General features: G+C 37.6%; 1 protein-coding gene across 3 annotated transcripts in view; it reads right to left on the reverse strand.

The window, feature by feature from the left end:
- Positions 1 to 319: 319 nt before the first annotated feature.
- XRCC5 (X-ray repair cross complementing 5) overlaps positions 320 to 27,369 on the reverse strand; it is a gene marked incomplete at its 3' end in the record, with an annotated part of 50,286 nt that continues 23,236 nt past the window's right edge. For 2 of the 3 annotated variants that reach the window (XM_082055108.1, XM_082055110.1), the window contains 7 exons: positions 23,863 to 24,059; positions 19,674 to 19,767; positions 18,173 to 18,242; positions 10,196 to 10,305; positions 9,614 to 9,710; positions 7,544 to 7,611; positions 2,641 to 2,751 (listed from right to left, as the gene is read on the reverse strand). In XM_082055108.1, coding sequence (XP_081911234.1) covers positions 2,641 to 2,751; positions 7,544 to 7,611; positions 9,614 to 9,710; positions 10,196 to 10,305; positions 18,173 to 18,242; positions 19,674 to 19,767; positions 23,863 to 24,059 — 747 coding nt within the window. Of the gene's footprint in view, positions 1,875 to 2,640; positions 2,752 to 7,543; positions 7,612 to 9,613; positions 9,711 to 10,195; positions 10,306 to 18,172; positions 18,243 to 19,673; positions 19,768 to 23,862; positions 24,060 to 27,369 lie in introns of those variants that run through there. The other variant, XM_082055109.1, reaches the window with a different exon arrangement.

Consider the following 27,369-nt stretch of genomic DNA (forward strand, 5'->3'; position numbering starts at 1 on the left):
ACTGTGGTCAACTGGTTCAAAAGAAACAGAAAGCCCTAATCCTTATTTTGACTTGTGAAGTGATTCTGTATCCTGTCTGGTCTTGACCAAGACTTCTCATCATCTCTTCAAAATGTTAAAAACTATTTTATTAAGGTGTTGTGAATTTAGAGTTTGTAAAGAATAGAACAAGTCATTACACATGGCTTCCATACAGGGCTTTTGATATTCAGTGTCTGCATTTTATGTCCAGAAAAGGGGCTTTTGATAGTCCCTCTTAGGTATTGCATAGATAGTTAATAATTTGATTTTAGCAAACATGGTTCTGAAGAAGACAAAAGCATTTTAGAAATATTTTATTAATCAAACAAATTAATAAAATGTAAAAAAAACTCCAGTCACTGTTATACTCTATAAATTTGCCATAAAAGACACTTGAAAGAATGGACTGACCAAATATTTCTTATTTCCATTTCAGAAAAATATCTTCTGGTAACACAAATGCTCTAAAGGTCTGGAAAGATCACTTACTCCCTGCCATCTGCATTTGAAAAGCCCTTTCACAGTCTGCACGATCTCAATCAATAGATAGGACAGAGCAGGTCACTGCAGGGAGGAAGGGGCAAAAAGCAATTGCTGATTCCCACACAGGAACTGTTGTTCAGTATAAAGTGCGGATGTTCCAAAACATTTTGTAACTACAGCTCATGATTTTTATTTTTTTTCTGAACTTAGTACCATTTTGCACAGTGCGTTTATACATTTGCACTAATGAAATGAACTTTTAAAAGGAATGAATCTGGTTGTACCAAACACATATCTGTGAAGGTGTCATTATCATCTCTCCAGATCTGTAATTTGAGCATCTTTTTCTAAGCAGTATTTGACTAGTTTGGATTGCTCTGTGTAGACAGTACTCCATTTTGGTTACTAATGTTAATTACTGTCAGTTATCTGTCACAGGTGTCAGTGCACAGCTTTCACGGATTCTTCTGCTCTGTGTTAGCAGTTATTCACAGCATGTGGAATGAGGATATAACCGATTGATTCACCCTTTTGGCATCAGGAGTATCTACAGTAGTTAAAAGTCTAAGAATGAAGCAGGAAAGTCTATAAGAGAAAGAGACAGAGACTTTTGAGCTGCTGCTGAGCTGACAGGACAGAGAACCTGTAGTACAGAGATGCCCATAACTACTCATCTGGGTACACGGTGGCAAAATCAGCACACACGGCTTTGCTGTGCACTTGAGATTCTGTTGTGTATTTCAAAATACTTTGTGACTCTCTGGCCTAGAATTTTTTCCCAGAAGCCTTTGTTGTTTGTATGGTTTTGGTTGTGGTTTTCTTTTTCTTTTCTTCTCTCTGTGGTGTTATTTTATTATTATTATTTTAATAGGAAAAAGGCATGAAAATAGATTTTTTTTTCCCCTTCTGTAACAACAATGCTATGTAGTTACCTCCACTAAAGATTCAACATTATCTGGTAACCTCACTGTGACATTTCTATCTTCCTTCCCAGGCAATGTACTATAACAAGAATTTCAGGTGTCAGCACAGATTCTCATTAAATTTAGTACTGTTTAGCTGAAAGCATTGCCAAGGATAAGCTAGATTCAGTGTGCTAAATGAAAAGAAAAAAAAGATATGCCCTAAAAGTATCATTACTTCACAAAACACTTCAGATTATTTCAATCTTCTGTTCTAGTTTTAAGAAGTCAGGTGACATTTGTAACAACAGAAATGTCTCTGGGAGTTCTGCTCGCATTCGAGAAAATAAAGATGGATATACTGTCTTCTCATTAACATCCTGGTTTTGTGCTCCATCTCACAGAGGGTTCTCTTCCAAACCTTTGCTTGCACAGTCACCACATATCGCCCAGTCACATCATGTCCAGCTGCAAACAGAAGAAACAGAATTGGAAGAAGTAGCATTGAATTCAAGTTATTTTGTATGCGTGTTTAGCACTTAGAAAACAAAGCAAATTCGGAAATCCTTATCATAAAACATAAATGGACTGCATAAAACTTAACACTAAGCCGCTATAAAGTACAAAACCACACAGAAAAAAAATCTCATCTTCACATTATCGTATGTTCAATTTATAGATTTTAAAAAGCACAGTCTAAAAGTAGAAATCTGCCTGCTATTGAAACTTCTTTAAAGCTGTCTATGTTATCAGCTTAAGCCTTGGAGAAATATTTGTAACGACTCGCCAGTAAAAATGGCTAAAATATTTATTAAAAAAGCATCTTGAAATCCTTGAATTTCAGCAAGCCTATATAAAGAAGGTTAATTGAGAAGATTAAAACATCTTTTAAAAATTATTTTCAGTTTTCAATGCACATAAATAGCTGTTCTAGATCGACAAGCTTTGTTAAATGCCATTATAGTAAATTATAACAATCTGCTATCAAATGAGCAGCCTCATGGGCTCTTTTGAAACACACTAGAGGACATGTTTAACCTATGTAAACACCTGTGTAACTACATAACAGCGTTTGCCATCATGAAATTACACATCTGGTTACGTTTACAATAGCAAATAAGTAATTTCACATGGCTCTTTCTGACTCAATTCCTTAGGTGTTTGCTAAGCCATGCACTCCAATTTACTGCTTTAAGAAGCACTCGCTGTCTCTCACTGCTCCTTGCAGTTACAGTTAAATTCGAAAGCCACACCATGTCTTTATAGTACTCACCAAATCATCAACATCACCACCTTCATCTGTGGGAGGCAGGGTTTCATTTTTCTTTTCTTTTGGAGCCAAGAACTGAAAACACAAACGTATTTATATGATACCAACAAAACACAGACCTTACATGTTAAATTAACAGATTGTCTCCTTTGTATATCAAAACAAATCCACCTGTTATTAAAAATTATGAATGAAGTTTGTTCTGTTTTCCACCATCCCAAATCATCATGAAGTACAGGAAATTTCTTAAGAATTGCTTTTAAGGGATTTCACAGTGAAGTGTGTTGAATCACAGACAAAAGGATATGGTTCTTCACACAACACACGGTAAAGCTGTAGAACACACTGTAATAAGGATGCTGCAAATATTAGTCCCTAATCTCAGGAGGAAATGGGGAAAGTTCACAGAGGAAAAAATCCCTTGAAGTCAAAGTCCAGAGAACAACCTCAAGCACAGGGAGCACTGGAGACATCAGTGCCTGGAGCCTGCACCTGTGCACTTTTCCCTACCCGTCTGTTATTGTCCACTGTCAAACATGGGATTCTGGGCTAGGTGGAATTTTTTTCCATTACAACATGGCCATATATGTGTTCTTAAAAAAAAGATAATTTAAAAATTAGTATTGTGTGTAACTACAAAACGCTAAAGGACAGCAAAGCACGCCCCCATTGATATGAATACATATGTGAGCTGACCAATGGCTTGTTTAGCAAATTTCTTCAGTGTGACATTCTAGTTCTGTGTGGAACTTAAAAGTTTCCCATTTAATTCAATTAACATTTAACAAATAAACAAAGATGTGATTTTTTTTTTAGAAAAAACAACCCTCAAACATGCAAGATGGTTAGAATGCCAGCCTTTAAAAATAGAAAATTCATTATGTAAAATTCTATTGCCGTAGCTGCTGATACAACTCCCCATATGCCCTTCACTTAAAGCATGGCATCCACAAACACAAGATAAAAGTAAGTTGCTCAGATACTATAACAACTGAAATCAAACATACAGACAATATCTGGAGTACAGCCACCTCTGAATTATTTTTCTCTTAGTGAAAAAAATAATTTAGCTAGAACGGCAGAAAAAAAAATACAAGTACTTGACTCTTACTTAAAAAGGGTCTAGTTGCTTACAAGTTTTAGTTATGGTCTCTTTACCAGTATCCTTTCTATCAAATAATAAATTTTCTTTTTCATACTAAAATGCACCAGAACAAGTATACAGAGCTGGGAACAACCCTGCCCCAGATAAAAAGATGTCTGCAAAAGCTGGGGAGGAAGAAAAGCCACATTCCATGACTTTGAGTTTCATTATCATTAAATCAGAAATAGCTTATCCCTAACTCTAGATGATGAAAGAGAACAACTAGGTAGAAAATAACCACATTAAACAGGCTATAAATACCTGGTAACTCTCGTGCAAACAGCTGGCTCCTGAAAGCAAGCTACTGTTTACCCGAGGACTCAAACTATAACAGCCATAAGGTTGTGTAAAAGGTCATGGGATCCCTATCCAAGCACTATGAGTCTCTGAGACAACACACTTGTACTGTAAAAAGCTTAAACACTATTTTACATAAATAAAATATTCTGCTTCTCTAGAGCAATAGTGACAGCTCTAGACAAGGTGTAAAACATGGAGAACTTACCTGCTGCATCCCGTTTGTGGGGAAAGTACCAGGTACCATACCCACCAGGATGAAAAACAAATACGTTGCTTTTGGTTAACACCAAAGACAGAGGATGTAGAAAACCTCTGCCTGGTTGTCTCACCACCCAAAAGTCAGACCTTTCCTACAGCCTAAGCAGGAACATCCAAGAGGAATGCAGAAAACTTACTCCACAAACAACACTCATGTGTTAACGTGCTGACTTCAACTTATCATATAGATTTTGCAGCTGCAAAAAAAATGAGAAGGTGCTGGGGCCAGAAGGAATTAGAATTTCAAGGTGATATATAGGTCTGTGTATCTTTTTTGAGAACTTCTTCAGCAAATCTAGTAGTAATGTAAAGCACATACCATGAAACTAAAAGCTAATTACATTGTCAGCTCTGAAAGGCTTTTTGTGCCACATCAAATTTCTTTTTAAACAGTTAATTAAGAGTCAAACGGTATTTCTGAAAGTAGCACATTTTTCAAAGTTTTCCAAATTAGCTTTTCCACACTAAATTAGGTAAAGAAAGCTAAATAAATGTATAATGAAGACTTGCAATAAATTGAAACTTGAAGTTTCCAGCAAATGCTGAACATCCAAAGTTGTTTTTTTTTCTTCCAAAACCTGTTTTAAATTTATGCAAAAGAAACTACATATAATAGCTGTGCTGAAATCCATTATCTTTCCCAAGGCAACCAGAAAAAGCACTTGACATTTCTGTTCTTTTAACCTATCATCCTCATGCTCTATAAAGAGTATTTCCACTATCAGAGGAGAAAAACAACAACAACAACAACAACAACAACCACCAAACCACACAACACTTGAAGTCCTTTTTCTCAGTGACAGGAAAATACACATGGATAACGTAGCTCAACCAAAAAGAAAATAAAATTGTTATGTGTTACCTGTCTAACAAGCAACCTTGTATGTATTTCTTTCTCCTTCAAAGAGCAACACTATAAATATAAAAACTTATACCAAAACAGTCCTGAAACAGCTATCAGCTAGCGATCTGCACACAAGAGAAAAGGCTTTTGTGTCACATCGGTCCGCACTAACAGCCAGTGCCTTGACTTACACATTTGCATGTGACCTGTTGTAGGGGTAAAGAAAACTTGCATCTTGCTCTGTTATGTGATATTTTAAAAGATCCAATATAACCCTTTAGTGAAGGGTAACGCCTTCAGTATAGAAAACAAACCATTTTTGCAGTCTAGTATAGACATAAGAAAACGCTGGCTTCGTATCACACAGGAAACCTGTGGCAGGGTTTAACTGGACCAAGGAGGATGAGATTTTTAGATCAGCCCCATAACCTCAAGATAACATTTCCTGTCTCCACAGATCCAACTCCAAGAATATGCAGTCTTCCAATTTCTTAAGTAAAAAGTCATATAAACCCTCAACAGCCAATGGCAAATCAGGGCTCTGGGTTTGGATCTGGAGAGTGTGTGGGGAGGTGGTTATCTAGTGAATTACTGGGATTGACGACTGCTTTGTTAGCAAAAGGTTTTATTCTGAAAGCCAAGGTAACTGCCATGTTAGAGAACTCTGTTGCACAGCTGATTTCATGCAATCTCTCTTATTCCCCTATTTTAAAGGGAAGTTATGGCCGTTGTAGGACCTCCAATCAATCACAAAAGAAGTTCCTGTATTACAACACCTGACTGACTGCAAGATGACATTAAAATGGAAATGTTATTTTGAAGTTGGTCTACCGATCCTTAGCTCCAGCTTAGCTGTAAATCCAGCTGGCAGCTGTAAATCTAGTCCTTGGTACTCTATAATTTGTGCTATGTTCCCATAAAGGTACAGTATTTTTTAGCCACCACAAGCTCACAGTTAAGACAACAAGTACACTGTAAGGTCTTCACGGCTAGTAAAGATTTCCTTAAGGAATAGTGGCTATTTCACACAGCATTAGCACATTTTGAGCATCAATGGTAGTTCCAGACTAGGAAGTGAAGTGCTGAAGAAACATCCTGTCTTTGGAAGTTTCCAAGTAAATTCACAGCATTTGGAATATATAACAAAAACTGATATTCTTTAAAACCACCACTGGGGAAAAAAGCTGCTCTATGCAATTATGTGTGATGAGAGAAAGCCAGTAGGTCCTTCATGTCTAGAAAAAACCATCATATTTTGCCATTTCTACTCTGCACACCTGCTTAGCTTTCTTAGTTTGTTAGCTTTTCATTTTCATGACATTTCTGTGCCTTCTTCACCTTGAGGTAAATCCTTACAGATGAAAAAAGCAGTTTCTAAATGACAAACTTTTAACCGCTCATTAATTCACTCATGGAGGGCCTACTTCTACCCCCTTCTGGTTATTGCTAACGTAAAGTCTGGAAGTTGCAAAAATCAATGTGGCATCTTAGAAAAGCTGCTTCTCTGCAAAGTACTTAGTGATTTTCGCCACAGGTTTACCTTGAAGGGTCTGTAATACAAGGACCATCTTCCTCCTAAAGTATTTAAAATCATGGCTAGCAGCCTGATACAAGAATGCTCATCTTACACTCTCCACACAAATACCATTTTGGACAGCAACTCTGCTTTCCTTCAAACAGAAGGCACCACTCTGCCTGTTAGAATTCACTCCTTTGTAAGTGTGACATCCTTCATTCATCACTGCGGTTACTCAAGTGTTATATTTCTGCAGAAAGAATACCTGCAAATACTCCCAAACTTTTGTTTCCAAAAGGATCTAATATGATCACCAATAATAATATCAGCAACAGCTATGATGTCCACCAATCCACAAGAGCTGCGTAAAGTGGAAAATACCAATATTGTTGCATAAGTGGTGAAAACTATCCATAACAATTTTACATTGCTAGAGTTCAACCACCTTTAGACAAAAAAGAATCCTGACTTTCAAACTTGTATGCTGACAATATCAGAGTTCTATCTATGAAGTTCAAATACTGATCTTGCATATATAAATAATCAATTATTTCTGTTCCACTACACTGAGTTCCTAAAGTTCTTTTTCTTTGTAGAGGATATTTTCAGCTAATGATGTCAATACATGCTACTTTCTAAAGACCAATTAAAGCAAAATGTTTTAGGGAATTATTTTTGCTCTGAATTGGGGCAATTTCATATGGATCCTATTTCATTCACCTAAAGATTTATCCAGATAAGAAGGAATCTTCTGTTCTACAGCACAGGCTCTATACAAATAGATGCTCATTAAAAAAAACGATACCTTTTCAGCCTCTTCACTAGTCACTGAACTTCCTTCTGCTTCATCTTTAGTGATCAAAGAAATTCTGTCTAAAAAAAAAAGACAAGATATAAAAACATCACTAGAAGGCTTCCCAAAACCACACTTAATGTTAGAAATGAAAAATTCCAGCTTCTGAATGTGTCATCATCACCAGCAAAAATTAAAAAAAATATTGCTCAAAGGAAAACGTGACTTGCATAAATGAGTCAACTATGATATAAAAATAAATTAATGAGCATATTCATAAGCTTGTGGAAGTATCCATTTAGGAAACTGCTAATATTATGACAATCAAACTAATGAGACACCGAAATCATAGATCACAGATTAAATGCTGAAAATCTGCCAGAAATTACATTTTTAGTCACTCACAGCATGCTCTCAGGTCCTTAATAGCCTTCAAAAATTAACTCCTAACCTACAAGCACTTATGCTCGGATTACCTATAGTCTGAGTACCAAAGTGCTCTTTGGTTTTGCCAGCACCACCATTCAGTGACCTCCCTAAAAAAAACCCCAACAAATCAAACCTCAATTACTTTTTACCCGAATAGGTTTTCCAGTCTGGCCTATCACGTGGCTACATGAATGGTTGTGCCTGTGGGTGTGAGAGTGAAGAACAGGAGATTTGTAAAGGCTTCAGCAGAGGCACAGGTGTGAAACCATCTTAATGTGCCCACAGAACTACATGGCAGGGTTTCATGAGACAAATGAACTTGTCAAACAGACCTGTCTTGCTCCTGAGCCACTAACTCATTACCTCAGGCCTGTCCTCTTTTGGTGACTGCAGTTGCTCCTGACAAAGCCCAATGCCACATTTGGTAGAAAAGAAGGGATGGGTCATGTGGCAAAAAGCAGGGAAAACAGGATTTCTGCTTTTGATAGCAGCAAGCAAAACCAATTTCAGCTAACTAGTGAGAGCAGATCGATTATGCATAAAGCACCATGATTTTTTCATCTTCTCACAAGAATATAATCTATTTTGTATGAAAATACCATCTGTTTGTATTTGTAATTTTTTTTTCTAAGAAAATATACTCCAGTTTGATAAAAACCCTGGTTTGTAACAACTAAACAATACTAAAACAGTATTCTAGTATGGCTTTGGAAGATCCTAGTTTCCTGGCTGCAAAATTTGTTGGGTTTTTTGTGGTTGTTGGTTTGGCGTTTTTTTCCAAATTTCTTCAGAGAAGGTCCCTTACAATACTACTGAATATCATATTCTTTCAGTGTTGCCTTCTGCTGTTGTTTTGGGTTCCTAAACAAATTCCTACCTTATATTTTGAAAATGCTGGACAAAGTAGGCATTTGAGACTGTCTGGAGTTTGTCACTTTGAAAGCGCTGTACAAAAGCATATCATTGCATTTTACAGCATGCACCCTTAAGAGATACAGCTGGGCATTGAACAGATTTTCTTAGCGCTGGTTCCAATTAAAAAAGAGAGTATGACGTAAAAGACTTTTTTAGTCCACCAGGTTTCATATTTGTGAAAATGTTCCTTCATTTATCACTTGCGTAGTCTCTGAATGTCTTTCGGAATCACACTGCCTCGTATCTCCCAGTTTAATCATAGGTAGGTGTCATATTACCGCATACTCTGTCCTTCAGGTTGCTTAAACACAAAATGATCAGTGACATATTTCAATGCTATCTATGCTTTTTTGAAGTTTAATTTGGAAGATTCTTTTTATATCTCTGCTGCATGAGTTTTTTCAACTTATTTTGAAATTCAGCTGAAATCATATCTTCTGCTCCTTACCCTGTAACATTTAATTTGTCTCTCTTCTTCCACAATTAATTTACCATTTTAACAAGACTTGGCAAGGCATTATGAATATTGCTGATACAAAACTAATAGTGCAGAAAAGGAAAGTGCGACATGAAAGTCTTTTTTTATGTTTTCAAACAGGCTGCAGGAACGAACCATACCAAATACCGCTCTGAGGTTAGTTTAAGTGTCCCGTTGCTAACAAGGTTTGCTCTTACATAACGTTACATAACGGATAATAGAACAAGAAATACTTTTTTATTTTTTAAACACCATTCTACCTTGTATTATGATCTCCCAGAAATCAGCTAAGGCTTTATCTTCCATCTTTGATTTCAAGGCCTGCAGAAAATCATTAAAGCACTGCACCTTGGAGAGCTGAAAAAAATAAAAGCAATGATAGCAGAGAAATATTAAAGGAGCTTACTACAGAGCACTGCAAACTTAATTCTTCATTAAGTCATCCAACACAGTGAACACAAAGGTCAGTACAGATTTTGGGGTTTATCCCTACTAAAACCAAGAGTTCCAAGGAAAGGTGAGGCACAAAAACTGCCTTTCAGAAGGCTAGAAAAACTTGCTTGCAACTAGATTTACTTAAGAAGAAATTGGTAGGATTATTTATTTTTCTTTTACAAGTATCAGGTCAAAGACCTTGTGGTTTTATGTTTTAAAGAAAACATAATAAATAATAAAGAAACATAAAATGCAAATATCTTTCTAAACTTTAATCTGTGTAGACTTTAAACTACAAATCCATTTTTTTTGGCTCTAGCAATAAATTACCAAGTTTCTAATATAGCAAATAGGTCTATCATGTCTTTAATTTGAAAGAGATGAGAGTTTTCACATATTAACATTACCTTAATGGCTTCCTCTCTGAAAACTCTGATACAATTGATCCCTTTCATGTAATACTGTGAACCTTTATTTTCCAGGAACTGATGAATGCGGTTTATCAACTGCTGACTCACTGAAAGACAAGGAGAAATAAATAAATCAAAGAATGTACAGTTCCTTTACATGTCTCTTTTTCTATTCCACAGGTATCAAAAGAGTTAATCATACCCATAACACCTCAAGCTACTCAAGCTGATAATTGTTATTTAAGCTACTGACAACTACTTCAGCCTCTCTGGGAAAGCTAGATATAGAGCAAGAAACCCAAGCACTGCCAAGGCAAAAGTCTTTCCCTTCCCTCAACGCCAAGAAAAAAAAGCACTGGCCTAGCTTGTTTGATACTAAGTAAAACCAGAAGACTGGCGATCCTAAAGCTGAGGAGGTTATGTTTCACAACACAAGCAGATGCCCTAAATGCCCTTTGAAATACACGCATATTTCAATAAAAGCATTAAATTTACGATGAAGGTGTAATAATGTCAAAACAACAGCTGTAGGGTGATTGCAGTTAAAAGACTACCTTGTTGTTACTGACATTAGAATATTATCTTGTCTCTGTACAGGTAGTTTGATGATTTTTTTCATCAGGGCAATGCTGATTATGCAGATGAGTATTATAAACTGTGCATGCTTGACAGAGAGAAGCAGAGGTAAACAATGAGACTTGTACCAACCAGAAGGGAAACACCAGTTTCACCCTCACTGTTGAGCTCCTAAAAGGTAGGCAGCCAGAAACCCCTGCAAATGCAACAAGTGAAAACATCCCCAAGAGCTCTGCAAGGCCAATTCACACCTGCTGTATTTTAGTCCTTTATTTTCATAGAACAATAGAACACCAGGTTGGAAAGGACCACAATGGTCATCTGGTTCAACCCTTCTTGGCAGAAGCACAGTGTAGACAAGATGGCCCAGCACCCTGTCCAGCTAAAAGTCTCCAATGCTGGGGAATCTACCCTTTCCCTGGGGAGATCATTCCGATTTTATTCACATTTACTTACAGGAGAGGAACTCTCCAATTTTACTTTCTGGCAGGCATCTCAGCCTGAGCAAAGAAAAGTGTGAGGAGTGTACGTACAACACTGATCCACCAACTCAGAAGCACTGTGAGAAGGTTGAGTAGGAACTGATAGTCCACTGCCTCTCTCAAAAAAAAGATGTGGGTTAAGAACAAACAAACAAAAAAGTACCTCTTCAAACAGAACCAGTTAACCTCTTTGCCACGGGCTGCTGTGGAATACTTGAAGTTTTAACAGCTTAAAAAAATGCTGAACAAATTCTTGGAATTCTTAGAAAAGGAACCCTATCCAGGGAGATTAAAGATGATGTTGTCATTGAGGAAGAAAATGCAGGAAAGCATCCTGGACAAGTCACAGCACCTGCTTGTCCTGTTCTTGTACTGTTAAAGGAAGGTTACTGGATCAGTAGAACCTTTAGCCTGACCTATAGCCCTTATGTTCAGATGTTATGGGCATATATGTCACTGTAACTTGGAAACAACATGGAAAATAATCTGCTGGAGTGGCCGATGAAACCAGGATAAGTAAACACGGCAGGAAGCAAACATTGTTTAAATACTGTATTCCCCTCTGTCCACTCTAAGCATTCACAGCTCTAGCTGTTATATTTATGTTCTACAAAATGTCTAATTGAACTGAATCTGAAGGACAGAACCCTGAAAAGCGTGAAACAAGAGAAGTCTGATAATTCTCCCGCTGGCTTTTGACCCTACAGAGTGTCTAGAAAAGGAGGTGGCTGATGGTTCTGTGCAACAGTGAGCTCGAGTGCCTGCTGCTTCAGGGGCCAGCAGCTCACTCTGCCCATTTATTTTACCAGTAGCTGACAAACTATACCGAAGTCTCACTACTTAAGCTCCCCAAGTTAAGTCAGCCTATTTTTTTCATGGTTAACGATTTTGTCATTAAATGTTCTAATTTCTTATGAATTGCGCTAATAAAACCAAGTCCTGCTGGTATTTTCAGTGGTGGTGTTGTGGGTTTTTTTCTTCTAATGCTGCCTCTTCATTGATGTTTTAAATTAAAACCCCAGGCACTATGAGGGTGCAATAAAAGTCTTTATTGTCAGAATGATTCCAGCATAGTCTTTGAAATTATCAGACACTTTACTTCTTTTGCATTTATTTTTTTTAAATCTTTTTTCCATTTGATTGCACTGTCAGGCGTAAGAAGAAAAGACTTTTTCTTGCTACTGACTGTGAGCTGCCTCCTTTGAAATCTGTTGTAAGGAACTAAAAAAAACTCTACAATGTTTTAGTAGGCACCAAAAGACCACAATATAGGCACAAAAGAGGTTACATGGCAACAATATTTTAAGTCAGATTCTTCTAACATCTTGAAACGGCTCAGCTAAAATTGGATCTGTCCATTTGGTCTCACTTAAGTGACAGGCCAATGATTGATGAATCTAAAATAGATAAAATCGCCGTGTTATGATTAGACCACCAAATTACTTCAGGAGGGCAAAGACAACACCAGAGGTGGTATGTCGGGGGTTAAGACCCCGGCATGGGTTCGGGCCTACGGCGACGGAGGAAGAAATACAGCCATCCGTTGCGGGTGATAAACATGCTTCATTCTATTGACAGCGAGCGCAAGCTTTTATAACAGTTCTATTAACATGCCTACTTGTCAAACACCGATTTGATAGCATACATAATGAGCCCATCCCAACATACATAATGAATCCATCCCCTTGAGTCCATCCCCTTCTGTGGCCCCCCTGGTATGTGAGTTCCCTCGTTATCTCGGAGCTGCCTCCTGGTACTTGTTTATCCAGGCCTTTCTCAGGAGCTGTCTCCTGAGACTGAGAGACTTGTTTATGCAGGCCTTTCCCAGGCAATACCTTCTCACCCACCCTTGCTCAGCTCATGCTAACTGAGGCCTACTCGTGCTAACTAGAAGAGATCCTCTCCGTAGAGAGGGTCTCATGCCCTTTCTCTCTTGGCCATTCTCCAACAGTGGTAGGCAACGATTATAACTGGGAGTTCTCTGAAGTGAACTCTGTTCCTTTACACTTCTTGTCTGAGAACTTTGTTGATGTCCTGATGCCTGTCATCTGCCTTTCCATTAGTCCGAATCTTTGGGTTTGGGTGCTGCAAAAAGTAAATTTCCCTGTTTTTGGAGAAAGGCATAAAGATGTCTGTCTAACTAAGCTGTGCATTAACTCTGATGCGTCCCAGACAAATCTCAAGCATTGGGTTTTTGAAGAGCAGATCCCAGAGTTATAAACTGACAGTCTATTCAGGCTAACACTGTAGAATAATAACTTTTTTCCTTCTCTCCCAGCTTCCCTCATCCCCCACACAATGGTAAGGAAGTAAAAGAACAAACTTCTACATTTTGCATTAGCTGGAATTCCAGCACTCCTAATAACCATCACATTCAGCTGATTTCACAAGAAATCTTTATCTCCTGCTTCCTCCTTCTACTGTACCTGATTGGTTGGATAACAAATATAGTGATTTAAGACTGGATAACTACAGGTTAAAAAAATAAATAAATAAATCTTTGAATACAATATATATTTTTTTCTAACAGGATTTAATCCCTTCCCCACTGGCATTCAGACACATTCTCTACCCTAAAATACACTCACCAATGTTGTTACTTCTTGTGAAGCATGTCATGAGCAATCATATTCACTTGTTATCTCTGAATAGTTACAGTACAAAAGTATACTTATATTTTCGTGTTTGTTCAGTCCAGTCCTTGGTCTTGATTACTATGCCAACCAGATTACAGAATAATAATAGATAAAACTGTATTATAGTCCCATTTCTATTCCTTGGGGATTTTTTTTTCCCCTAAAAAAAAAAAATCACGTTAAAAAACACAGTTCTTTCTGTAGATCAAAGACTCCTATTTTTACCAATCTTTTGATTTATCCACTGGTGGTGGTAATGATTTGTATTCATGGATGATGCTTAAAGTAAGAGTCACTGACAAAGCAGTTAAATCACTTGATAATTAATTTTAACCTATTGCTCTATAAGTATAATCTTTTTGTAACTGAAAAGAAGGAAGAGATTCAAAATTGAAAACTGTCCTAATTTTTAAGTACTTCCTTCATCTTTAAATCAAGAAACAACAACTTCAAGGTCAAGAGCTGTTGATACCTCCGGTATCCTATGAGGTGCTGTTCAGTTTTGAAATGGTCTCTCTAAGTAGCCTGTGGGTATCAAAATGAACGACTTAGGCTGGCATGCTTGAAGGACGTGGCCCAAATCCCTATTCAAACCAGGGTCACTGTGGATCAGGTGTTGACGTAGCTCCAGAGATGAAGAGTATTCAGGTTCTCTGGGCCCCTCTCTCGATGTTTAACTACCATCATTGTGATTTTTTTATTATTTTTTCCTCATAACATCTAATTCAAATTCTGTTCGTTGCAAATCAGAGCTCACCCAATGACTATGCCCTTCAAAGATGAATCTGGCTTCATCTTCTCTGTGAAGCAGACATACAGAAAACTTCAAAGTGATTTTATATACTCAAGTATTTGGTTTGCAAATACTTTTCTAATGACTGAATCATTTTCATCAAACCAGTCACTGCATTTGGCCTACCTAGCAGTAGAGCATGAATAGTCTCCGAAATACAGAAAAACATCCAGGAAGATAAAAATGCAGATGAACTGCAAAGACATACACCAACAAAAAGTGAAGTAAATACTATTTTTTTTAAATTATCTTAGGTCTAGAAAGGTAGTTAACTATACACATTTCTACAGAAAATCTCAGAATAAAATGTCATCCTTCTTGCAACTAATAAATCCCCATTGCAAATCTCTTATACCCAATGCTTTTATGCATACAAAGCATTCAGTGCAAAGCCAGTGTTTTACATTTTACTAAAGAAGCTATCTACAGCAAACGTGTGGCACCTTAGGCACAACAGAGTATTTGCTGAAATCTTCGCATGCAATTACTGACTCTTAACTTTTTTTTCTAGGAATGCCTATGAATAAAAATATTAACAACTTTCTATAAATATAAAAATGAGGATTTGGTACAATTTGTCTCTGGACATTTTTTCTGACGTCTGCAGTTGTCATTGCAGATTTCCCTCTTCACTGACAATCAGTAAAATAAAATAAGCTCTTTCAACTACAGGACTTCAGACATCAAGTTCTCAGATAGGAGTCCTGTAAAATGCAATGAAATCTGGCCTACAAACTTGCACAGAAAATGTACAAATCATAGAAAATACTATGCATGTGTCAGTATCCTTTTTTTACCCTCCATTAAGCCATTCTATCTTCTACATAAGTGTATGAAAAGACAACAGCCCATACCAGGCACTTTCTGCTCTCCAGAAACACAGTCATGGATGGAAACCTGTAAACAGTCCAAGAGAATAAACTGGTTGCTATGTGGCTACTCCTTTGGCATTCCAAAGATGGCACTCACTGCATTTGAGAATCTTTGTAGTGACAGCAATGAAGAAACTCATTGTCCACTCTTGGGAGTAATGATTGGATCCTACTCACGGAAACTAATATATTTTATTTGCATTCAATGACAAAAAATATCAGGAGATGTTACCAGAAGACTGTTCTTTGGAATGATTTTGTGCTTGTAACCTGCTCAAAATAAGACCTGCATCAAATGACACCTCTCTGGCCACAAATGCAAATAAGAAAATAAAGATGTCTGGAGGGGAAACACAACGCTAGCTACATGAGCAATCAACATAAACCAGTAAGTTGACACCATCACACACAACTCATCATGTAAGCTGTAAGTGGATCCCTACTGTAATAAACTGCACAGATGTGATTCTGTGAGACGTCAATTCAAAACAAAGTTGATTACTGTTTAGGAAATGAGTGGCCAGTCTCAGAAAACCTATCCCTAAGACCCCTACCGATTTGAAACTCTCAGATTTTCTAAAAATATGTATTTACACATGGATGACCCAGGTTCCACTAACAACAGACATGTCGTTTCTCCTGGTCTGGTCTGCTCTGCTGCGGGACACGGCATCAGACACGGGCTGTCCAACCTGCACTGAGGCTTCCCCTGTGAACAGCACAAACCCTGTAGGCTCTGTTCAGTTTGGAAGACTACACTGCGTGCCCTTTTTACACAATAAAGAAGCAAACCAGGATGTAACCCAGTAGTTCTCCTGTCTGCATCCTGAAACATACAATGTGATTTTTCTTCCCCAATAAACTATTTTAACACCACAGACCATCCTTTCCTGTAAAGATATTTTACATTTCACATGTTCTAGCAGAGGAATAAATGCTTCATCATTAAATACAATATGAAATTATACTAAAAAAACCCCTTAGAATTACTGAATACTTTTAAGGCAGAATTTACTATTTACATAACCAGAATGCAATACAGCAAACCACTAAAAACATGCCTGTAATGTTTTATGTATTAAGCTACCTAAAAGGCTCCAAAGCAGAAAAAGGATTATACAGAAGAAAACAAATAATATGCAGACCATGTTTTTATTTATAGTGGCTTCTACTTCTCCTTTAAATGGGTGACTGCACTACATTCTAACTAACTACACCTCATAATTACAGAGCAGATCACACATAAAATAGAAGCCAATTGCTCAAAATTTCAGAAGCCATCCAAACATGTACTGCAGTTATCTGCAGCACAGCTACCAAGTGGATATACTTAAGCACTCTTTAGTTAAATCATTTTCAAGGGTAATCACCGTACTTATTTCTGCCTTAGAGCTTCCTGCCTGATAAAATTAATTACTGTAACAAACTAGTCAACTTTCAGCTTCTGTGTTCCAATACATTGCGCAGTGTTGTTTTACTGTATCTTAATATCTGAAATTTGAGAACACAATTCCAAATATTTTTTCAATAAACCATTTATTTGAGAGCTAATGCAAAACCCATGTAAAACTAGCTGGCTTATAGGTCTGGAAATTCTGGAGAGAAATAGCTATGTAGGATTTAACAGACTGTATCACAAATCAATCTACTACTTAACACCCTCCTCAAACTATGTCCAAAAGGACCAAAGGCCTTGTTGAAATAACTAGCACCTCACTCCAGTTCCTCTGCAAATCTTTTTGGTTGAAAAGAAGCGCTATGTTAGTGGCTATTTGACAGATGAGGTTTATCTTGCCACAACTTTCAAACACACTTTAAAAGAAAAAATGACCCCATCCATCTTGTGCATTCTACCTTTGGATTACCTATATCTCTATATAGCTATTCCAGCAGGGAAATACCATACAAGCGAATGATAATTCCATTGCATTTTCAGACTTAGGGAATGCAAGACAGGGGCTGACCTGTGCTTTGTATTCTTCCTCGCCTCTGCATCAAAACCCAGTCTTGCTGGACACTGAGAATGGGCTCAATGCACACAGAGCCTCCTCTCGGCTTTAAGTCACATACTACCTGCTCATTACACTCTAAATACACCTGTGCTTTCTTCAGCTCACAACAAACACTAATAAACTATCTCTGCATGTAAAAATTTAAAACCCAGGCATCAGATTCTTATTTCTTCATAGAACAGAATAAGTAAGCAGCAGCAAACAGGTTTCTCACACCGCACGCAGCCAACAGCCCTCCACTCTGAGCCAGAAAGATCCCGTGAAGCCAAATGAGAAGCTGGTGCCCAGTCTGAACGAGGCAGTCAGTCCGTAGCAAGGGATCTTCAGCTGGAAACACCTGAGGAGTCGCTCAGATGCCTCCACGCAGCTCTCTAGTGCCACCTTACACAAACACGGGTATCTGAGACTTCCAAATGGGGAAGGCAAATACTGACATGGGAATTACAAGTGACACCTTTCTTTGCTGAGTGGCACTAGAAGCTAAGCAGTAAACTCCAGAGCATCTCGTGTAGCACTAGAAACTCACGTTTAGACAAATGGATTGCATTTACTGAACCCTGAAGATGCTACTAAATATAATTAAGATAGATAAAAGTCATTTACCATCTTTGAAGTCGGTATTTTTCTGCCTCACCAGAATTCGGAAATCTTCTGCTGGATTAACACTGCCAACCTACAAAAGGTCCAAAAATGATACAATGATATGCCAATATCGATCTCTTCTTTCTTGCAAGGCAATAGGAGTCTTTAAATTTCTGTTTACTTTAATATGGAAACAGAAGCTCCACAATTCTCTGCATGCAGACTGATAAAACAAAAGAATGTCTTACAATGTGTGTTAATGCGCAGGACCCTTTGCAAAGGTTAGTTATGTCATGAGCAAGATGAATTTACACTTACTATGCTGCACTCTTATAAGGCAACCACATTCTCTGGGGTTTAGAGGTCAGAAGCGCAATCATTCAGGCTATCTGCTAGTTCAGCTTTGAGACTCTCTGCAGCACAGACTTCTCACTAATCTTGACAGATGCTTAATGAGGAATGGGAGCTCCCAGGCACGTGGGTACAGAATCATTGGTTTGACACTCCGGTGCACTCAATTCATCTATCCTTTCTGGCCCAGTCTGACATCTTAAAGCTGAAGCTCTAAATGGGCCTACAAGTACAGAAACCTTACAAAGGAACTAAAACCAGGTCAAATATAAATAAATTTCTACTGAAAAATAGATGCAATAACTTTGGAAAAAAAATACATTGCTTAGTATTTCCTTTCAGGAATCAAAATTCTCCTAAGTTTATTTGAAAATGTTATGCTTTGCTGTCAAAATAATTCTTTGATCATTCGATAAGCTTTAAGCTTACTTGGTGTCTTTCTGCTTCTTTTAAATCTGGCAATGCCACTTTTCAGGAAAAATCAGAACTGTATATTAGGAGTACAAAACATTTAAATCCTTTCAGATTTAAAATATGTTTTAAAAATCTCAATCATTCATTTTAAAAAACAAACTTAAAAGAATAGTTTGAAAATCAAGTTATCACCTTTTTCCTTGTAATTCGAAAAAAATCAAATAAATGTGCATAGTTATGATATTGGCTTCATCTTCCCATGTACACAATATCTGGAATGAAGTTACACATTTAACCTACCAGCAAGATGAAGCCAGATTTGTGATTTAGAACTCCAACCAATGCAGAGAACAGTCTCTAAAACCACAGTAATACCTTTGATTAATTATACAGAGGCAACTTCTGTGTTGCAGGTGATATGAAAGAGAACAAGAACAAAATTCAACCACTGAGCCCCAAATCTGATATTCTGTTTTCCTCAGATCCTCAGACTTGCCCTTTAGATTTCTAGACACTGGGGGAGAATTCTGTCCTAAAATATCCCAGACTGATGGAAACTTGTACTAATAGACACTTAAGGGCAGAAGAATTTGTCTTTACAATCTCCAGCAGACTCTCAGATCCACAAGTAGACAACATTTCAGTCATGTTTCAGCTAGAAACTGTCCTTCTATTAGGAATACTGTATATTCACTGTAATACGCTTAGAGAAATTAATCTTCCCATTTAATAATCAGATTTGTAAAAATATGCTTACAGAGGTGATGTTGCCTTCAGCAAGCTTCACGATGCTAAAGCTACCTTCCCCATCGTCAATTTTGGGTTTCTTAGGGTTGGGTCCATCTTCACTGCTGCAAATGAGGACAAAAATCAATATAAACACTTAAACTAAACTGTTCTGCCTGCTAAGTAAGGAGTCAGTAAATTAATGAAATATAAGCTGAACACTGGACAAAATTTCATTTACAGCTATTCCCAAATGAACAGTACTCCATGCCTCATTTTCCCCCACTGGCTGCACAAAGCAGATAGCAGAAACAGAGATCAAACTTAATCTTAGTGTAAAGCAAAGGCACCACTGTTGAAGGTACGAGATTATTCACGCTTATTTCAACAGTGTATTTATACATACACATCTTCTCCACCTTTCTAAATACATAACATTTCCAAGCACTTTATTTGGAACCTGTATATTGAGTTAACCTTAATAATTTAAAGCATATGATTTACAGTAGATTATATGACATTTGGCCTTTTCACCGGATCTTCTTAACATGAAATAGCAATGGAACTTAACATTTAAGTAAGAAATTCATTTACTCTTCAAAAATTACCTGCTAGTTCCTGCCTTGGAATTGATGATAGCTACTACAAATGAGTCTAATGACCTATATTCTCCATCAGCACACAAGAGCTTTATAAACTTCCACTTACAGCAGTCAAAACCTGGTAGGCAAACCCCAATTAAGTATGTAAGAACACTCTTAGGACATTTTAAGCTACATCTCAAAATGCTTTCAAATTAGTCTTCGTTATTTCTAAAAAGCTAATTGTGATTTTAGGCTACTCTCTAGCTTTGCCTTCGCAGGTAACATACACCAATGTGTGCATTCAAAACATACACCAATGTGTGCATTCAAACCAGGAACTTAATTGTACCATCTAATGTGCCAAACTTGAGAGCATATCTTGGCAAAAGAAGAAAATCCAGCTAATCACAAAAGGGGAAGAAAGTCAGACGCTGTCTTTTGTGTCACTCAATGTGACAGGCTACTGACACAGAAGAATCAATTTCAATTGCAGAATGACTGAAAGCTACTCAATGATCTAAATCTCAGTATTTGTGTTCAACGAATCCCTAAACAAAGTAAGAAGCACTTCTTAAAAATTCTGCTACTGCAGTGAAAAGAATAAAGTGCTTGGCAATGTAGGGACAAAGCCAGAGATCCTAGGCTAGGTGTCATTTTGCATTCTACAATATTAAAACTGATTTTAAAAATCACATTGCATGTTACAGAAGCAATCAACACTAGAATTCTCTTGTACAGTCTTCCTTTTTACTTTCTATAGCACACTCCTCCCCTACTTTACAATCAGTGTCAATCTCACTTTGTTTCAGTAGTCTTCTCTGTCCTTTACTTAATTTTGTCACTACTGAAATGAAATCGCTTCTCCTCAGCAACTCCGGTCATCCAACATAACCTTACTTATCATTTTAGGAGAAGTTTGGTTATGCATCAGGACAAGGACAGGACACCTTGCTTCTCTCTCAATTCTGCTGAGTTTCTGGTTGACCTTGAACACGTTGCTTGATGGGTTTGCACAGTCGATATATCTGTTTGTAAAATGCAGAAACTGATATTTACCTAACACCAGTGAGTTTGGAACTTCTACTTGAACCAAAATTCTTGTATATCAATGTGGTTTGATGAAAGGTGCAAAGAACAATGAAAACTCTATTTTAGAATCCTTTTCTCCAAAGGTGTTTTCCACTAAATTGCAACGTCTTTAAATCTTTTTCTTCTTGCCTTATTTTTACTGATTCATAATACTTTGGGATTGAAGGAAAGAGAAAAACATAAGTGATGCTGCTGCATTTAACTGCTTGGGACAAATTCTATAGCTGTCATTAATCAGTGCAGTACAGCAGAAACTAATGAATCCATATCCATTTATACCAGCCAAGGATCTGACATTTAGGATCTGTAATGCACTGATTAGCAGTATTTTTAAACTGTAAAACGTGCAACAACTGTTCAAGAAAAATTAATAAAATACACCCACTTCTACATTTATATAGAAGCCTCTCACATACTGCAAAGCTGGATGAAGTAACAGCCTCTCCAAAGCTAACCTAAGAAGGAAAAAGCAAACTGCTTTCTGTTTCATTGGATTTTTCAAACTACACAGAGCTTAGCAAAAGTGAAACAAAAAAATGTTGTACATTAAAATCAGTAATAAGACATCATGCCTACAGTTCTGCTGCCTTAATCCCATTAGACCTTAAAAATTAAGCAGACATGAATCAGATCATTATGATGACAGGAGACACAAATCAGTTTCAGAAAACAAAAATAATGGTCAAGAGAGCTCCTAACCTACTTTTGAAAAACTTTAGTGCAAACTACTAGATCTGATAGTGTTAATAAGTTGAATGTTATCTGGTGTTTAACATTTTCCTTAGTCATTGTTGCAATGAGCTACTTTTCTTTATCAAGTGATTTAATTATATCACTCAGCTTTTCCTCAAACACAGACCAAAACCACAAAGTTAACGCTTCTGTTGTAGTACTGACACTGCTACTGTTCCCATTCATTACTACAGCAATACCACCTTTTTCATATTTTTTTTTAATCCTATTACCACTCATTCTCCTTTGCATAGTTGAGTCTGTATCCTTTTGCCTTCCTTATGGATTTTTTAAAAATCATTTTAGTGCCCTACACTGACTTCTGTCTCAATTATTTTTAGCTGTTCTCATCACCCCCCTAAAGGAAACCAGTTTTTAAATGAAATAGCTTTATTTCTTGCTTGTCAAACTGATGCCTTTGGGGCGACATGTTTTTAAGCAACTACCAGTAATCAGTGACTGTTTTTTGTTTAAATTCTCTCCCTAGGTTGTTTGTACCCAAGTTTTGATTTTGTTTGTTTGTCTGGTTCTATGACTTTTTAAAATACACATATAAGTGTATGTATGTATACACACACAGAGAGAAACGGGGGCACAGAGCAAGGACAAGAGAATTATTTACGGTATGAATCCACAGATGCACCAAGGCAAGACAGGCACACGCAGCAATGAACTATTAATAAATAAAGAGGTGCTTCCCAGTCTTTCTACAGCTATGTGGTTGTTACTGCAGCTCAGTGATCTAAGAAGTCCTGTGTCGTGTCTTCCCAAAGACCACACGCTGAGGGGGCTCCAGCCAGCCCAAGGTCTATGACAGCTCAGCAAGGCCTCAAACTGGCTAAGAGATGCTGTTCCTACCACTGAAAGCACTGAGCTAAAAATGACAAAAGGGAGGGAGAAGGAGCTACCTGAGAACTTCCCAACATCCCAGTGGACCCACTAGCTATATTATATGCATCCAATACATTAAGCTCTTAGAAGCAGATTTTGCTTGAGCAAATTGACTTGTGGCTGAGGTGACAGTAGCAATGCAGTAGCAATTAAGCATTTCTTCTTCATATTTGCAGCACAAACAAAGTAAACAGACTATGTAATAACAAAAAAAAAACCAAACCAAAACTGTTCAGACAATAGATGTTCCAGGAAGAGTCCATAAGTTTGATTTTTCAAGACATCCACATTTATTGCACAGCAGATAATAATTAAGCTGCTTTTCTTTTGACTTGGAATTAAAAATGAAAGCTACAGAACAAGCTAAATCAAACATGCTGAGAAGGAAGACTCATCTCTACAGCTAATTTAAAGCTCCACAGAATTTATTCCAAACTAAATTAGACCCTCTGTTATTTTTATTTGAACTACAAACTGTTTGACCAGGAAACAGTAAGCAATACAACAGGTTGCCCAGAGAGGATGTGCAGCCTCCACTCCTGGATGTTTTCAAGACCAGACTGGATGAAGCTCAGAGTTACCTGTTCAGATTTCATAGGTGACCCTGCTTTGGAGCAGCAGGTTGAACAAGAAATTTCCTGAGGTCCCTTCCAACCTGATGGATTCTGTGACAACAAATACAGACCTGAGGAAGCTACAGACCGGCTCCTGGTCTGTCTTGCTCCATAACAGTATGACCACCAGTATTTACAAAATACCCTACACATACTGTGGTAGCACAATATTCCCCCATTCATCACTATTTTTTCAGCATGTAACTCATTGATCTTATGTTCAAAAGATTCTGAGCCTGCTTCATCCAGCAAAAACAATTTGAAGTGTAAAAAAAAGTTTCAAAAAATACATAATACATCTCCAACTTACTTGTCTTTGAAGATGTCTTGAGCAGTCTTCTCTTCTTTTTTCTTGCTAACTTCCTTTAGGGGGAAAAGTGCTTTTACTTTTCCAAGAGGAGCCTGACACCTTTCTTTCACCACATGGGGCATCTCCAGCATCTCTAGAAGGTGCTGTTCAATTGGTGGCAATGGTTCATTGGGGTGAAATGCTTTATGCTGCAAACACTGCAAGAAACAATTTGAGTACAGAAAAGCTTTTAGTTGATATGCATTTAATGTAATGCTTGTATGCCTGACATCCTACAGTACATGCAAAATATCTTCCACATTAAAGAAACTACTTTCATATTGCAAACTAATATTCCAGTTCACAAGTGGACTGGAAGTCATATCAACAGCTGTTTAAGAAGACTAATAATTATATGAAACAAGAATATTGATGAAGATGAGCATTCCCACACTCAATGGAATTAGTTCTATGAAAATTTTTAGGAAAATCCCAGGAATGAAAGAGTCATCTGCATGTATTCAACTTTTTAACTTCGCTTTAGATTTAAAATGCAATTCTATTAATAAAACAGTAATGTGGGAAAGATTTCTATACATTCCAAAATTAGGCAACCAGATATATACCACAATCATGTATTCCAGTTATTGCCACATTTTCTTGTCCTTCAAAGAAAGTCTTTCTTCTTGGTCAATAGAACTCAGTATGCATACAGGATAAATTTTCACCAGTTTAAAAACAAATGGAAAGAAAGAAGTTAAATGTGCACAGGTGATACACAATATAGGTATGTTTGCAAATTAGCTCTGGAAAGAGTGAGGGAACAAAGGGGCCTGACAGATGTATGTCACGGTTCAAACAGATGGTAGGAACTACAGAGGACAAGGCTTTTTCACCAGAGTGTAAAGGCAGCACGCACAGCCAGGGAGCTGAGCAGAGAGAGAGAGATGAGGTTAATGAGGCAGGCTACAGAAATTCCATTGAAAATTTTAAAAACAAAGTAGGTATCTCCTAAATGTTTTGAAATGTAGGACAGCAGTAGAGATGTATGTGCAGATATGCGCGGATACCAGTGCATAAACACACATACATGAAAACACATGATGTACATGCAAGAATAACTTTTCCAAGCCCATTGTACCGGGTTAACTAGACCCAAGGGTAAAGGTAGCTACTCAGTAAACTATGAATAGAGCAGAGGTTTGCTCCCCTCTTGGCTGTCACACATGACATCAATTTAAAAAAACAAATCAAAGCACACAACCCCCCCTCCATTCATGCTGAAAAGCTGCCAATAAAGAAAATCCAGACCATATGCTACACATCAATACTGATGTGCTTTCATGCTGCCATTAAGATTCCAATCCATATTAGCGCATACTTTCAAAAGGAGGCAGTCATACAGGCAACTGATTTGGAAACATTTATAATGATTTAAGGCATAATTATTTTGAAAGAGAATAAAAATGTTGCTAGAAGCTGCAGTAACAGCTCTTGTGATACAAAAAAAACCAATATTAAAACAACATTAGGCGACTGAATTAAACTCACAAAGCAAAAAAGAAAAAAGTTCTCTGTTGTGAATGTGTTTTTCGGGCTTTCACATCTGAAATCTCTATGTGTGCAGCTGCAAGAGCTGAGCACATTGAGTAGCCACAGCCTCCACTTGTTCCTTTTTTTAGAGTACATGACGGCCTCTGAAACCTGAGATTGCAGGTACCATCAAAACTCAGGTGCGAAATGGAAATGAAGTTGAACAGACTTAATCTGAAGTTTCTAATCCCAAACAATCCCTTTTAACCTTGCTTCCTCGCCTTCTGTGCCCAGCAACAACCACTTCAGTGGCTAGAAGGCAACCTACAACCACAACTATCCTGTACTTAGGATCTCCAGAACAAGAAGGATCAATTAACTTCCTAGGGTTCTTTTTTCATGGATTATGGGATAGACTTGAACAACTCATTTTATGCTAGGTAGTTAGCTTTAGGGTGGTTAAAACTGTGTGAACTGAGTCCAACACAAGTATCTTAGAGTTCAGTTTACACCTAGTTTGTGACAATTTCAAATTGACCTTCCAACAGACCCATTACATTCAACCAAAGGTAAGATTATTTGTTGCCGAAAGCCCTTACAAACTTCTGTAAGCTACCTCCTGTCCCCCTGCTGCTCTGCTTTTTGAAAGAACATCACGGTACAGTCCAACCACTTACAAACGAGCTCAGCTCTCTACAGTTGCTTATACGTGGTCTAACAAGAGCCATTACAGCAGGGGTGTCAAACTCATTTTCACCCAATGTAATTTTAGGACCGAATAAATGTAGGAGTAGTTACATTCATACAGTCCTAAAATTACACTCAGCCCTTGAAGGCAACCACAAGACTGATGTGGCTCCCACTGAAAATGAGTTTGACACCCCTGCATTACAGCATATTTAGGTGCAGACTCTGCAGCTGGATCCCATGACCCACGCAATGCCACAGGCCACCGTGCCCACAAACCATCCCCTCAGGTCTGTCTCAGTACAGAACAATCACTGTTGAGCAATTTGTTTATTTGGCTGTCAAATAAAATGCACCGCATTCCCCAAATGTCTTTTGGGCTTCAAATCCCTGTATTTCAGAGGAACAACTTAATGACATTGGAAGTATGCCACCACAAAAGCTCTGGAAGTTTGCTTAGGCTTTTCTGGAAGCAACAAATAAAAGTTGAAACTCTGGATATAGGATATTCCTCATCTTCCACTCCAGCAAGCATTAGCAATTCCTTTCCACCCACTCTGTCATTTCCTGATGCCTACCACTACTTCCAGAGATACAATTTAGTTTGATGTTTCTGTTCAAATTCTGGCTCATGTCACTTATAATTCCAAACATCTTCATGAAGCAACGAAGCAAGGAAATGAAGGGGGAGTTCATCCTTTCTTCAGAGTTATTCTTTCAAACCATCCACAGGTACAGGTCCTGTTTAGACTCATCAATTTACTGACTACATTCAAAATATGTAAAATTTTTCTTCATAGTTCTTAAGGAACCAGCAGTGTCACTTGGTCTAAGAACAAAATATTAAGAATCTGAAACACATTTGAAGCAAAGGAGAGAACAATATTTCTGTGATTTATACAGAATAATAGTAGTTTTGTAACCAAGACAAAGAAATGGTGCTGCGTGCAAGCAAAAGAAAGCACTAAAAGGACAGGTAATTTAGGGGTTTATGAACAGCAAGCGCCATGGACAAGAACTGTATGCCACCCGGTACATTGAAACAGTCAATAACTACTTTTTCCACAGGTAGCATTCACCTTTATAAAATCCTATTATCCCCTAGGGAAACTGGAGGGTTACGCAGTTACTCTCTTCTAGCAGCACTTGACTCTGCTGCTGGGACACCACAATCATCCTGCTTCAGAAGACAACAGCACACCTAAAGAAACATCTTTCATTGATAAGTGATACCCATTGAACCAAAAGAATGCAAAATTGTATCTAGTGATGCAGTAGAGGAAACCCTATCCCATTTGTGTTCCATTT

This window comes from Streptopelia decaocto (genome assembly GCF_964273445.1).
Source record: "Streptopelia decaocto genome assembly, chromosome: 6".
In the NCBI taxonomy this organism is placed as follows: Eukaryota; Metazoa; Chordata; class Aves; order Columbiformes; family Columbidae; genus Streptopelia; species Streptopelia decaocto.